The 15,176-nt window shown below is 43.1% G+C and overlaps 2 protein-coding genes across 4 annotated transcripts in view; one reads left to right on the top strand and one right to left on the bottom strand.

Annotated features, from left to right (window-relative positions):
- The first annotated feature begins 2,083 nt into the window (after positions 1–2,083).
- The window catches only part of FUCA2 (alpha-L-fucosidase 2), a 15,789-nt gene continuing 2,696 nt past the window's right edge, over positions 2,084–15,176 (top strand). Inside the window, exons 1-7 of one of the 3 annotated variants that reach the window (XM_069852047.1) lie at positions 2,084–2,270; positions 5,410–5,597; positions 7,256–7,595; positions 8,175–8,385; positions 9,732–9,922; positions 11,657–11,765; positions 13,017–14,776. In XM_069852047.1, coding sequence (XP_069708148.1) covers positions 2,131–2,270; positions 5,410–5,597; positions 7,256–7,595; positions 8,175–8,385; positions 9,732–9,922; positions 11,657–11,765; positions 13,017–13,157 — 1,320 coding nt within the window. In that variant the 5' untranslated portion in view covers positions 2,084–2,130 and the 3' untranslated portion in view covers positions 13,158–14,776. Of the gene's footprint in view, positions 2,271–5,409; positions 5,598–7,255; positions 7,596–8,174; positions 8,386–9,731; positions 9,923–11,656; positions 11,766–11,875; positions 12,262–13,016; positions 14,777–15,176 lie in introns of those variants that run through there. The other 2 variants (XM_069852049.1, XM_069852048.1) reach the window with 2 other exon arrangements.
- PEX3 (peroxisomal biogenesis factor 3) overlaps positions 13,963–15,176 on the bottom strand; it is an 18,429-nt gene continuing 17,215 nt past the window's right edge. The window contains exon 12 of the mRNA XM_069852050.1: positions 13,963–14,773. Within this exon, the coding sequence (XP_069708151.1) occupies positions 14,690–14,773 (84 nt within the window). The 3' untranslated portion in view covers positions 13,963–14,689. The remainder of the gene's footprint in view (positions 14,774–15,176) is intronic.

Genomic DNA, 15,176 nt, shown 5'->3' with positions numbered 1-15,176 from the left:
TAAAGCAGCACTAACAGAGATAAGACCCCAGAGGCTGGCGTGCTTCTCCTCCACACTGAGGAGGGCAAGGACGCAATGCTGGTGGCTCAGCTGGACACAGAGAGGCTGAGCCTTGCAGGGGCTCACAGAGTGGTTACATGTTTGCAAATTAATTATTTAAGATGGTAGTGGCTATTCTACCTAATCATATTCTTGCCTAAGTATTGCCTACTGCACAATCAGGATAGCAGAATAATTCGAGAATATGGGTACGTTGTTGTCATTGCAGCTTGAACATCTTGGCATCTTGGCTTGTATCAGAAACGGCGTGATCAGCAGGTCCAGGGAGGTTATTCTCCCTCTGTACTTGGCACTGGTGAGACCGCTCCTCGAATACTGTGTTCAGTTCTGGGCCCCTCACCATAAGAAGGATGTTGAGGCTCTGGAGCGAGTCCAGAGAAGAGCAACAAAGCTGGTGAGGGGGCTGGAGAACAGGCCTTACGAGGAGGAGCGGCTGAGAGAGCTGGGGTTGTTTAGCCTGGAGAAGAGGAGGCTGAGGGGAGACCTCATTGCTCTCTACAACTACCTGAAAGGAGGTTGTGGAGAGGAAGGTGCTGGCCTCTTCTCCCAAGTGACAGGGGACAGGATGAGAGGGAATGGCCTCAAGCTCCGCCAGGGGAGATTTAGGCTGGGCATTAGGAAAAAGTTCTTCACAGAAAGAGTCATTGGGCACTGGAACAGGCTGCCCAGGGAGGTGGTTGAGTCACCTTCCCTGGAGGTGTTTAAGGCACAGGTGGATGAGGTCCTAAGGGGCATGGTTTAGTGTTTGATAGGAAGGGTTGGACTCGATGATCCGGTGGGTCTCTTCCAACCTGGTTATTCTATGATTCTGTGATCTGGTGGGGGATGTGAAGTGCAGGCTGATTTCTGGCAAACCTCCTGTGGAAGTCTGCAGCATATTTCCCTAAGACCTTTTACTTGCAAAGGATGAGAACAGGATTCCTGGAATTCATAGAATCATAGAATGGTTTGGGTTCGAAGAGACCTTAAAGACCATCTAGTTCTAGCCTCCCTGCCATGGGCAGGGACATTGAATTATAAAATCATTAGGGTTGGGAGGGACCTGAAAGATCATTTAGTTCCATCCCCTCTGCCACGGGCAAGGACACCTCCCACCAGCCCAGGCTGCCCAAGGCCCCATCCAACTTGGCCTTGAACATCTCCAGGGGTGGAGCAGCCACAGTTTCCCTGGGCAACCTGTGCCAGTGCCTCACTGCCCTCATGGGGAAGAAATTCTTCCTTATGTCTAGTCTAAATCTGCTCCTGTCCAGTTTGTACCCATTCCCCCTTGTCCTATCACCACAAGCTTTTATGAACAGACCCTCTCCAGCTTTCCTGTAGGCCCCTTCCAGGTACTGGAAAACTGCTATAAGGTCTCCTCAGGGTCTTCTCCAGGCTGAACAAGCCCAACTCTCTCAGCCTGTCCTCATAGGGAAGGTGCTCCAGCCCTCTGATCATCTTTGTAGCCCTCCTCTGGACCCCATCCAACAGTTCCATTTCCTTCTCGAGGATTCCAGAGCTGGACACGTTACTCCAGACGAGGTCTCACAAGACAGACACAGCGGGGCAGAATCACTTCCCTTGCCCTGCTGGCCACGCTTCTTTAGATGCAGCCCAGGACACGGTTGGCCTTGGGCTGCGAGCGCACGCTGCCGGCTCATGTCGAGCTTCTCATCGATCAGCACCCCCAAGTCCTTCTCCACAGGGCAGCTCTCAATCATGCCCTCTCCCATCGTGTACTGAAAACGGGGATCACCCTGACCAGATCTTGCACTTGGCCCTGTTGAACCTCACGAAGATCTCACAGCCCCACTCCTCCAGCCCGTCCAGGTCCCTCTGGATGACACCCCCAACCAGTCCAGGCTGCCCACGGCCCCATCCAGCCAGGCCTTGAACACCTCCAGGGATGGAGCAGCTGCAGCTTCCCTGGGCAACCCCCTCCCCAGCTCCGCTCCGCTCCCCGGCGCTACCGCGCAGCTGCGGCTCCGGCCCCGCGACACCTCCTCCCTCCCCCCCCCTCCCCTCGCGGCCGCCGCCATGGCCGCTCTGTGGGGGCTGCTGCTGCTGCTGGGGCCGCCCGGCCTCCTGGCGATGCGGTCGCCCCGCTACGAGCCCACCTGGGGCTCGCTGGACGCCCGGCCGCTGCCCACCTGGTTTGACGAGGCGAAATTTGGCGTCTTCATCCACTGGGGCGTGTTCTCGGTGCCCAGCTTCGGCAGCGAGTGGTTCTGGTGAGCTCCGCTCTGGTGGGGTTGGGTTTGGCGTCTCCCCCCACGAAGCCCTGGCTGGATTTTAAGCCCCTCTGCAGGGTGACTCTGGAGGTTTATTTCCACCTGAGGCTGCTCAGTTGGGCCATGGGCACTGTGGCGCCCTTAACCAAGGAAGCAGTTTGATGTGCTTCTGGCATAGAATCATAGAATAGCTTCGGTTGGAAGAGATGTTAAAGATCATCTAGTTCCCACCAGCCCAGGCTGCTCAAGGCCCCATCCAGCCTGGCCTTGAACACCTCCAGGGATGGGGCAGCCACAGCTTCCCTGGGCAACCTGGGCCAGTGCCTCACCACTCTCATGGGGAAGAAATTCCTCCTTATGTCTAGTCTAAACCAGTCCCTCTCCAGTTTATAGCCATTCCCCCTCATCACTACAAGCCTGTGTGAACAGTCTCTCCCCAGCTTTCCTGCAGCCCCTTTAGGCACTGGAAGGTCACCATAAGGTCTCCTTGGAGCCTTCTCTTCTCCAGGCTGCATAACCCCAAACTCTCTCAGCCTGTCCTCATATGGAAGGTGCTTCAGCCCTCTGATCATTTTTGTAGCCCTCTTCTGGACATGTTCCAACAGCTCCATATCCTTCTTATGCTGAGGATTCCAGAACTGGACACAATACTCCAAATGAGGTCTCACAAGAAAGGAATAGAGGGGCAGAATCCCCTCCCTCCACCTGCTGGCCGTGTTACTTTTGATGCAGCCCAGGAGACGGTTGGCCTGGGCTGCGAGTGCACATACTGATGCTGAGTATGTTTGCCCATGGCAGGAGGGTTGGAACTGGATGATCTTTAAGGTCCCTTCCAATCCAAACCATTCTGTGATTCTGTGATTCTATGATTGCCCAGCCCTACAACTCCTGCATGCGTTGGCTGATATTAGCCAAGTTAGGCAGAGCGCTAGCAGAGCTGGGAGGAGATCTGTTGTTTCCACAGCATTAGTCACAAAGGTATTTAAGTGGCAGAGGAAAAAGCTTTCTAGGGCCCTCGTGAAGGGGCTTCTCCCCAGGCTCTGTGAAGTTGGGCACTGGGTATCTCCCAGTCTCTCCAAAACAGCCTCCAGCAGCCCTTGCTGGAGGGCTGTGGCACTGTCTGTGGGAAGCATGGGAGTCCGTCGCTCCCTCTCAGTCAATGCCATTGCTTGGCAAACTGCAGTTTTCTTGTAGACATTTTGTGCTTTTTGTGTTTTTCATTTTCAATATGACAACAACAGCAGCTCTGTGGCAGAGCTATGGTAAAACTTAAATGCAAGAGTCTTAAAACAAACCAACATTGATACACACAAACCACTGTTTTCTCAAGGCAATATTTGGCCTATTCTTTTCATAATTATGTTCAAGGGTTTCAGGAGTTTTTAAAATGTGGACTTCTTCTACTAATTAATGACTTTTGGGGGCAGGATCAGATGGAAGCTGGCTTTGGGTTCAAGCTTTACTCTGAGTGCCGTGCTCTGATAGCGGTACATGAGTTCAGGCTCAACCATTCTTTCTTTGCTGTTGTTCTAAAAAGACCCCAGAACACTCTAATGTAGTTGATGAAATTGTTTTCTATATCCCTGTTGCCTCCTACCCTTACACACATGGGGGTGTGAAGCTTCTTCAGGGCCATCTGGCAGTGTGTGCATTCAGATGACTGAAGTCCTGTGTTAGCAGCTTCAAATGCAAAGTCATAAACTCTGATATCAGCCAGCTTATCCTCCTTCATTCAGAGCTGCACAACTTTGGTCAGAATGTTTCTAGAGCCTAGTCCTGTCAGAAGTCAAATGCTCACATTGTTAGCAAACCACATGACAAAGGAAGAAAAGCAAGGATATTATTTGTTTATTTATGTAATTATATACTTTAAAGTCAGAGGGCGCTTTTTTTCAGGGGTTTGTTTTTTTTTTTATGGAGTGAGGCTGTCTCAGCCTTTCTTCTGGTTTTGGGTTTGTTTGATTGTTTTTCCCACTGGCCGCTAGAGATTGTATTTGTTTATGCTGAAGTCTGTTTGGGAAGGTGACAATATCCATAGGTTACTGTGGTCTTACTGAACCGGAGTCCAGCTCAGGTCAGGAGAGAGAAACACATGTTGAACATTCAGGTTCTGGCATGGTTTATTCCTTTCATTTGTTTTCATTTATGTCTAAATTTGCCAACAAGAATTTTGCTGCTTGGCTTCAGTCATAGAAAGGTGAGTGCTTTCAGACCCTTCTCTTTTAAGTATTAGCAGTCACAACATATGTTGTTGTTAAAATGTCTCCAGCAATAAGGTTGTTTATGCAGTAAAGAACAGTTGCTTGCTGTTTCTGTTTCATTGCTAGGTAGGGGAGGGATGGAGCAGGTTGAAAACAAATAGTGCTGTATTAGTAGTTTATGATCTCTGCCCACACTGAGGGTGAGAGACTACCCTCAGACCACAGAGCAGAGCTCCAAGCCTTGCTGTGGACTAGACCAGTTGGAATAGTGACAATTGTGGATCAGGAATCGATGTGATCGGGAAACATGGGGCAGAAACAATTCCTGCCTTTGCTAGGTGGGATGCAAAAAGAGGTCACGGCCTTATTTTTCCTTCCGGTACCTAAATCTGTGTGCAATGGTCCAGTGGACTGAGGCAGATGTGTGCCTACATAGTAGAGCCTGCATTTGACATAAAGGACTCTGGACAAGCAGAAAGGTAAAGCTGCTGACTCGCATGTTTGTGGCTTGTAGGAGTTGTATTGTGAGGAGCAGAGCTGAGATGCCTGATGACGGATATGTGAGACTTGAGGATGGTAACTGCATTCTTTGTGCCACCTGAGCTGCTTATGTGGACCGTGTACCTGTACTCTCTAGTATGGTTTCAGGATTTGGGTACTGAATTAGACTACCAAGGATAGTTGCTTTGCTCCAGATGAAATCCTGGGATCTTTCCAAAGTGGAGAACTTGAAAGAAGCAGTGTGTATGGAAAAAAGGATGGAGAAAAGGAAATCTTTGTTAAGTAATAGTTTTATGTTCTGAAATGGTTTTATCCCATTGCCAGTGCCATGAGCTTCTCAGTTTGAGTGCACAAAGGAGCTGATGATTTCAACTTTCTTTTCTTTCTCTCAAAATACACCAGCAGACATGTTTTTGCTCTGTGTTATGTTTTGTTAGGTGGTACTGGCAGAAGGAAAAGAGCGCGCCATATGTGAAATTTATGGAAGCAAATTACCCACCTGGGTTCAGTTATGAAGATTTTGGGCCGCTGTTTACAGCAGAATTCTTTGATCCTAACCAGTGGGCAGATCTTCTGAAGGCTTCAGGTGCAAAATATGTTGTCTTAACTTCAAAACATCATGAGGGTAAGTGGAAGGTTTGGGAATGTTAGTAATTCTTGCATTTCTGTCAATAGAAATAAAATCCAGGTGACTTTCCTGCCTGTTGAGAGAGTCAGGGAAAGCCTGGCAGCCCTACCTGCCCAACCCAGCCAAAGAGAAAACGATTCACCCAAGCAACGTGGGTGCATTTTTCTGACTCTTACAAAAATGCTGTGGCCATGAAACTTGCATAGGAGAAGAGATAGATTGTGCCATTGTTCTCTTGCTGTAGGTTAGACAGCCTGAAGTGGTGGTGGCCACTGAGCTTCCTGCAATAGCCATAGTTTCTTTTTTTTATTGTGAAGTTTATTGCTCAAGAAACCACAAAAGTGAATTCTGTGCTGTGTCATGTACGGAGAGCTGCTGTGCACAGGCAGTTAATGAAGTCCCTGAGTTTCACCAGGGAATTTAGGAGTATGTTCTAGGAGTCAACTTTAGAGTTAGAAACAGGGTATAGCTCTTTCTGATGCAGTGCATAGAAGCCAAAACCTTGAACCGGGTCTCTTACTTTACAGGCATGATTGATTTTTGGCACTGTAATTGTAAGATACTCTGCAAAGTAAAGGAAAAGGAAGTGGTTGGAAGGAAACCTGGTAGCAAAGAAAGTATGAAACATTAAGATGCAATATGACAGTACATCTAGTGAATGTTGTTGGTGCTTGGGGAGATGTGGGTTCAAGACTGGTGCCTAGTAACTTCTGATTTTAATCTCAGCTCTGACACACATAAAATCTTGATCCTGATGATGCCCGTGGTGCAATTCCCAGTGACTTGAAAAGAATCATGATTAATTTAGTCTGTCCTGTAGCCTTGGGCATGAGTTTTTAGCTTGAATGTCTACTCGATACAATTACATGTATGCAGTTCACAAAAATATTGCAAGATTTATAAGGCAATGAGCATAAAGCAATTTGAAGGTGGGAGTCGAGCTCCTCTGCCAGTGGTTTAAGTCTGCAGTGTAGTAGAACATGCAGATGCTTGTGCTGGATTGTTGGATGTCTGAAACATTAAATCCCTCCTGATATGTAACGCTGATATTTTAAAAACTGTTTCAGGAATTTTTGCTCTCTGCTTACATACATGTACTGAGTAGCTGATTGAGCTGTTATAAATGTCAAGACAAATGAAAAGTGAACATTTGCATAAGATCTAAACAGAAGGGAGAACAGTCTCTGAATGCAAATGATAGCTTGTGCATTCTGCAACTGAGAAAGCATTTTATCTTTCAGTTGTTGCGTGTGCATTTACAGTTTGCATTTGAAACATTTGGTGAAAATGCAAATGTCTCAAAAGTTGCTGTTAATTTTGTTGGGACGTAAGAATGGATTGAATAATTAAGGAGGAGGAATAATTATTCTAAGCAGTACAGAACTGGAAAATGGACTTTTATACTTATAAAAATGTGTATGTGTATGTATAAAAGAAATATGTAAACCTATCTGGCAATGTGTTTTGATGTTATGACTGCATAAACAGACATACTTTATACCATTATAACAACATTATTACATATATGATTTTTATTGTTTTATACCTGTTGTTTTTTTTTCGCAAAGCACATGCAGAATACTTTCCAGAAGGAGGAACTCTAACTTCCCCTCTTTTGCTCCCCTTTCTGATCCTTTGATTTTTCTCTTTTTTAGGCTTTACTTTGTGGGGATCCAAATATTCTTGGAACTGGAATGCTGTTGAAGTGGGACCAAAACGAGATCTTGTGGCTGAACTAGCAACATCTATTAGAAACAGGACTGACTTGCGCTTTGGGTTATATCATTCCCTGTTCGAATGGTTTAATCCTCTCTTCCTTGAGGATGCCACCAATGACTTTAAGACAAGGAAGTTTCCAACCAGTAAATCGTTACCAGAACTCTATGAAATTGTGACCAAGTACCAACCAGAAATAATTTGGTCTGATGGGGGTGGAAATGCACCAGATACTTACTGGAACAGCACTGGTTTCTTGGCTTGGCTGTATAATGACAGGTACATAATGGTGCTAAGTTTAGCTCCTTAACTGAAATTCTCCTCTATCTCTAGTTTGTCTTGTTTGTGGTGGAACCTGTTACTTCTGCTTAAGAGGACTTAACTAAAAATTGATTCTCCTGAAATATACAATCCAGGTCTTCCCTAGAACTTTAGAAAAAGACTGTTAACCACATTTGCAAAATTAATCAGTTAAGACGGTAGTGGCTATTCCACTTAATCATCTTTTTCCCTACGTATTTTCTGCTGCACAGACAAACAGGATAGCAGGATCATTCGAGAATATGGATGGGTACATTGTTGTCATTGCAGACTGAACATCTGGCAGGGGATGTGAAGTGCAGGCTGATTTCTGGCAGACCTCCTGTGGAAGTCTGCAGCACATTTCCCTAAGACCTTTTACTTGCAAAGGATGAGAACAGGATTCCTGGAATTGCACTTATTCTAATTGAAATAAATTAATAGTATAGAAGTCATCCTAAATGTTAGTTTCTGGGAGAGGTGTGTGTGTGGGAAGGGATTATAGTGGCAGTGACTGTGTTTTTTAGAATAAAAATAATGAAATTTCTCTGTTTCCAGTCCAGTCCGGGACACAGTTGTGACCAATGACCGCTGGGGAGTCGGCAGCATCTGTACACACGGTGGCTTCTACACTTGTAGTGACAGGTACAACCCCGGCCACCTCCTGCCTCACAAGTGGGAGAACTGCATGACTATTGACAAGAGGTCATGGGGGTACAGAAGGAATGCACAGCTTGATGATTACCTCACAATTGAGGACTTGGTGAAGGTACAGTAGGACAAAGGAGTTGCCCGCAACTTCCTGTTCTTCCTTCTCATTATTGCATTATATCACATTTCAATTATGTCTCTATTTTTAGAAAATGTATTATTTTATTGAATAATGAATCAATGAAATCAATAATTTTGTTCATTTGCAGCCTAACTGTCAGGAGGGCATATCCATGTAGTTGTTATTAATTTTATAGAAACGACTAAGTGAAAAATTATTTAGTAAAAATTCAATCACTTTCTTAGAAGTTATTTCCCCTGCGAGTAACTGGCCAAAACCTGATCTGCAGTCTCATATTTACCTTTCCTACTAAGTTTTTCTAGGAACTGCACCTCTAAGTTGCTGAGGAGCAAACAGTTGCAGTTTCACAGTTCCATTTTAGGAATTCTTGATAGAAAGCTGCATCGTTTCCCCCTTCTAGCTAGAAACAGTTTATAACTCTTAATAAACTTTCTACCTTGTAGTGGGAAACTTCCCTTTCATTCTACTTCATTTAAAGAAGAGACCTGGATACACTTACTACAGACATAAAGATAACAGTAGCAGATGCAGACAGCTGGTAAAAAACAACGTTGATTTTCTTTGCTAGTCTAAGGTATGAAAATAAGATTTGTAGCTTAGGATCGCTGAATGAAAGCATAAATGATCAGTCTTTCAGATAAATGCACTTAATTACAAAATTCAGCTAGCGAGGGGAAGATTGTTACTGTTGCTTAATCCAAACCTGTTCCTAGGACTGTGCTTGCAAGAGATGAGTTCAAGTTGAAGTAACCTCTTTTCAGAGGCAGCAGATTTGAATTCAGCACCTTATTCTTTGTTCCTCAGTACTGTGCATCTTAGCTATGATCTCTGGAGGGCAGTGTGAATATGAATACTAATATTTATTGGTCTGTAAAAGGCTTCTTAGTTTTTTACAGATGCCCCTTTAAAACAGGAAAAGCATCAAACAGAGGAAGGAGAAGGAAGTTGCTTCTCTCAGCTTCAGTGAAAATGAAGTGGCATCTATTAGCCTTATTCTCTTTTCTCATGAAATTCCTGCAGAAGTCAAAAAGTTAAAAGGTTGTAGGGTCTGATTCTAATGTAGATGGCCAGATATATTTTTGCAAAGATGTGTTTTGAGTTGTTTTCTGCCATAAAAACTGACAGGAGAGCTTTGTTTAAAGGAAGTTTAAATTTTGTATTGACTGTTGGGATGACCCCCAAAGTCTAGACATGCAGCAATAACGTAACTCGCCTGGTTTATCGTTCTGAAGGCACCATGCCTGGCTTTAGAAAGAACTTCAAATATATGATTTCATTAGCTGTAACCATATGTTCTGTGTGTGTATTTCAAAACATTTCAGCAACTTGTAGAAACAGTGTCTTGTGGAGGAAATCTCTTGATGAATATTGGGCCCACTCACGACGGTCGCATTGCTGTTATATTTGAGGAACGCCTGAGGCAGATGGGTGCCTGGCTGAAAGTCAACGGAGAAGCCATCTATGGAACAAAACCATGGAGAGCACAGAACGACACGGTCGCACCAGAAGTGTGGTGAGGCTACTTAATTAAAGTCTAGGATGTGTAAAGCACTAGCAGTCTATGTGAAATTGTGAAATCCTTAGTGACTTGATAACATAAGAATAATATAAGAAGGATATGGAACTGCTGGAATGGGTCCAGAGGAGAGCTACAAAGATGATCGGAGGAATAGAACACCTCTGCTATGAGGACAGGCTGAGAGAGTTGGGGTTGTTCAGCCTGGAGAAGAGAAGGCTCTGATGAGACTATATAGCGACCTTCCAGTACCTGACAGGGCAACGAGAAAGTTGAGGAGGGACTTTTTACAAGGGCATGTAATGATAGGAGAAGGGGGAATGGCTTTAAATTGGATTTAGATTAGACATTAGGAAGAAAGTCTTCACGATGAGAGTGGTGAGGCACTGGCAGAGGTTGCCCAGGGAAGTTGTGGATGCTCCATCCCAGGAAGTGTTTGAGGCCAGGCTGGATGGGGCCTTGGGCAGCCTGATCTAGTGGGAGGTGTCCCTGCCCATGGCAGGGTGGCTGCAACAGGATGATCTTTAATGTCCCTTCCAGCTCAAACCATTCTATGATTCTATGATGCTACAGAAATCAACATCTTACTTTGTATGCTGTGAAGAAATTAACCCTTTTATCACTTTTAGTAACTGCCTGTAAAGTTGTGTATGAAACTGCAGGTAGAGAATGGGTGTCCGAGAACGCAGTTTTAGGATGATGCTGAGGCTGACGGGAAAGCTGCAGGCATTTCCTTAGTGATTTTGGGCTTCTTAGCATAGCTGGGAACAGAAGCTGTAACAAAAAATTTCAAAATCCAGAAATATATAACTGCTACAAAGTGTTTATCTGTACAAAGTAATACTTGGTGTCACTGTTTAGAGAGAAAGAAGGGGGAGACAGAGAAACTAGAAATCAGTCTAGCATATTCTGCATTTCTTTTTAAAGTTAAAACAGGTGGGTAGATAACAGCAATTGTTTGGTCACTAAATTCTGCCAGTCTCTGCCTTTGTGCTTCAGAGCCGCTTCACACCTTAGTGGTCCATCAAGGTTTTGGTCTTGACTCTCTTCTCTGCCTCAGTGAGCCGTTTCAGTCCTGTTCCCAGGAAGATTTGGCCATCTGGCTTTAGCCTTGAACTGCTGAACCGTTGACTGTCTAGTGACACCACTTCCAAGAGCAATAAAATACTGTAACTAAATGAAGCAAGGAGGAAGGAATGTTTCAAATATATGCCAGGAGACTTCCAAGGACATACATAGACAATGTCTGCTCAAGTTAGTTTTTTTTAAAAACTAGCTATTCAAGGGGGAAGCTTTATTGTTGCACATATGCTTGTTAAATTTTTTTTAGTGGAATGTGTGTATGTTTGTGTATAGATGTGAATTACCATATTTTTCTGAATATAACACACTATTATCTGCTGGTGATTCCTCTGCCCTGCAAGTATCTCCTTCCTACACAGCCAGGCAGCAGTGAGTGATATGCTTGCTAAAGTTACTACAGGTGTTTACCTTGAAATTCAGTTCAATTGTCTTTATTACCTGTAATTTTGTTGGAACGTATTTTGAAGAAACAGCAGTTTATTAAAGAGTGTAAGTTGTCAGTAGAGATGGCTGTGTGTGTGAAAATTGAACTAATTCTGACTTCTGACTTCAAAACCATTTTTCCAGTCTTGAAATCACTCTATAAATCACTTCAGAACATCTGCAAGTTAAAACTGACATGCATTTCTGTTCCATATTTCCCACCAGGTACACGTTCAGCCCTAAAGAAGGCAAAGTCAACGCTATCTTCCTTAACTGGCCAGTCTCTGGGATTCTGGAACTTGGTGAGCCGCAGGCTAAGCTTGGAGAAACACAGGTAAAGGACACACGCACTCACCCCCTTTAGACCAGTGAGGCTTTTAACACAGTGCAGAAGATGTATACTCTGAAGAAAAAACACCGCTAGAATTTTTCATGTTCCGTCAGTGTTTATTTTAGTTTCTGGCATCTTTGGGAATCCATAACTCTTAGGACAGAGTATGTTGGAAGAGACCCAGCAAAATGTTTGTTTTCATTTTGGGCCCTCCTTGTCATAGTCATCCCAGTGGGATGTTTTGTCTCCAACAAACTAACTTAGACTGAATTGTTGCTGGGATACGTTCTGGCTTCCAAACTAAGGATCATAAAAAGAGGCCAAGTAGCAGGAAGAAAAAACCTGTGCTGCCCTTCCCGTTCCCTGTGTCGACTCTAACTCTGCATAACCTTTCTCTATAAATATCCCCCCTCATGACTTTGGCAGTATTGTAATTGCTGTAATGGTGCGGTAGCTTCAAGTCAAAGCCTTGAGCAAAGGGAAAGCACAGAGAGGTTTTCCTTGCTCAGGGATCGAGGTTACTGTAATGTACCTTAGAGTAAGCGGCGCTTAGAAGTTGAGCACTAGCGAATAGTGTAACCCAGTGGAAGCAGAGGTATAGAGAACAGCGGGTGGTCAGGCCTTGATGCCAACAATGTGCATTGGGGGTGGGGATTCACTTTGGGTTAGCTCCACTCTGGTCTCATGCATTGGATGTCCACTAATAGCTGAAGTGTATTATGTGCCTTTCTGGATTATCCCTTCTGTGCTAATCCCATATGAAAATAATCTAACTAATTTAAGGCCAAGACAGCTCTGTAATAAGGAAGAAAAAGCTGTTGTGTGTTTTTAGTGAAGACGGTTCTTCAGGTCAGGTTTGTTTGAGCCAGCTGGCTGTACTCACTAAGAAACATTGATGCTCACTCAAGACCACAAGTTCCACCTTAGGAAACAGGCATTTCAGAAACAGGCGATTCAAAGCTGCATACTGTGGTACCTGGATCCCTGCTTAGACCCAAATAACTTATGGGAAGTGTTTATGTACCTTTTACAGACTTAAGTGCTTCTCAAGACTAAACATCACAGACTTTATTATTTCCATATCTACTTTAAAGATAGAAGAAAAACTTTTTATCATTCATTTGCTTGATAAATGGCATTTAAGGATAATTGGATAATGAAGTAGCGATGGAACAACCCTTCTTTTGTCAGTTTTGCAGCGATCTGCACTTTGAAAAGACACTTTTCTCATTGTTGTTTGTGTTTCTATCTTAGGTGAAGCTGGTTGGCTACAAGGAGCTGCTGAAATGGGTTGCACTGGGAGAAAAGGGAATTGTAATAACTCTACCTCAGTTAACTCCTAAGCAATTGCCATGTCAGTGGGGATGGACTTTGCAACTCACTGGCGTAAACTGAGCTTTGGGCAGCAGGGAACCCTGATGTTTTGCCCAGTTTCTCATCACTGGTGTCTAACTCTTACTTGCTTGAGAAACATCAATTTCACTTTTTTTTTTTTCTGAAAGCTGGGCTGTTAAAGGATGGAATGAACCTCCTATGAAATGTAGCAATATGTAGTTGAATCTCTGCATATAATTTATTTGAACTTGTGTGAAAAACTGAGCATTTCCCTTGACTTTTCCTCTAGGGTGGGGGAAGGCATTAAATCTTCATTTCTCATCATGAAAATCCTTAATTTCACCTGTTCCCATTGTCAAGTAATTTTATACATTTTTGGGATAAAAGTAAAGTGGGAGGGATTTTCTTGCTGTTTTGTGTAATTCAACATAGTAAAAGCTGACTCTTCTTTCCAGCCACTGTTCTTACACAGTTACGAGGGCCTTCTGTGGCCTGTTAAACAATATATACTTCACTGACTAAATTTTTTTAGAAAGAAATAATCAGAATTGCTAGGGATCCTCAACAACATTTTAAGCAGAGGAGAGATTGCATCTAACTTGGAAAGCTCCCAAACTCATCATGTGTCAGCAGCTGGAGGGACAGACCTGCACTGTGAAGTTTGCAAAGTGGGGGAGGTATATGACAACAAAAATCATTAATTGTTTCAGTGTAGAGATCAAAGGTTTATTTTTCCTGAGTAATATTAGTAAGTGCAAAACTGCTACTGTATAAGTTAAATTTATTCTTTCAACTACGTCAAGATTTTAAGTGCTGGGCCAAATGAAGTTACTGCCTTTCCTGCCAGTAATGTTAATAGCACAAATTTTACATTAAAATATTTTATTACAATACAGACAGTTGGGCTCAAAATTAATACAAATTAAGATAAAATATTTACAAGTTAATGTGTACAGTGTGGCTGTTTCAACAGCCTAAACAGGAGAACTTCTAAAAATCCACATTCCTTCAGTATTAAGTAACAGAGAGCGCACCCACCCCCCCACCCTGGCTTGTTCAGGATACACGTGCATCGATTGGCAAAGGCTTCCTGAAAAATGAAAGACTCTTTGGAAAAATATTTGTGAAGTTAAGGAAAAAAGGAGAGTTTTCCTTTATAAAATGAAAAATTTGGAAGAAGCTGCTGCCTTACTTTATTCTGCTTTGTGCTACATTTAGATGACTATCATTAGTTTTTTCCAGAAATTAACGAACCCAGAAAAACAAGTGGGTTTAGTACCTTGCTGTAATACTGCCACCAGATGCCTTTCAGATGCAAAAAAAAAAAAAAAAAAAATCGAATTATGGAAGGAGTTTAACCATTTTTTTAATAGAAAACTCTTTACATACAATGATTCTTTCACCAAGAATATCTTTAATGGGTAGTTGAGACAGAATTCTATTAGAATAAATATGGGCTCACTCCCACATTTTTCAGAATGTTCTTTCTGCTGGTCTATACTCCCTACACCATTATAAAATTAACCCAGGTCTCATCAGCAGTCACAAAGGATTCATTATAAATACACCATCTATTCCTATAAACGTAGAGTTCATTTCTCTAGTTGCTGAGGAGTACTAAAAGCCTCATAAACATTAGCAGCAAAATCTTTCACTTGTTCCATCATCAACAGGTCCTGGAAGAAATTTAAAGAATAAGTTGGCTTAATTAAATGCATCCACAATGTTCTGGTTTTACTGCAGTACATAATTCATTAGGACTAAAGCACCTGACATTCCCACAGAGATCTAACTAATTTTTTTGCTTTAGGAAGATTTATGGGCAGAACTGCATGTTGAACCAAATCGAGAGAGATATTTGTGCCTCTGCACACGTTAGCAGAGGGAGGAGGTTCTAGAAAAACGGCATATTGTTGGAAGATATAAGTTTATGGAAGTTTAACTTGCACCAATTTTTCCTACTTTTTTTAAAAAAAAAAAAAGCCACTGAAATTAAACATAAAGAAGTGCTATTAAAATCAAACATAAGACATGAATTTCAAAATTTTACCCTGAGTATTTTACATAAACAAGATTCTT

This window comes from Phaenicophaeus curvirostris, chromosome 2 (assembly GCF_032191515.1).
Source record: "Phaenicophaeus curvirostris isolate KB17595 chromosome 2, BPBGC_Pcur_1.0, whole genome shotgun sequence".
Classification (NCBI taxonomy): Eukaryota; Metazoa; Chordata; class Aves; order Cuculiformes; family Cuculidae; genus Phaenicophaeus; species Phaenicophaeus curvirostris.
This window is presented reverse-complemented; position numbering and strand designations above follow the sequence as displayed.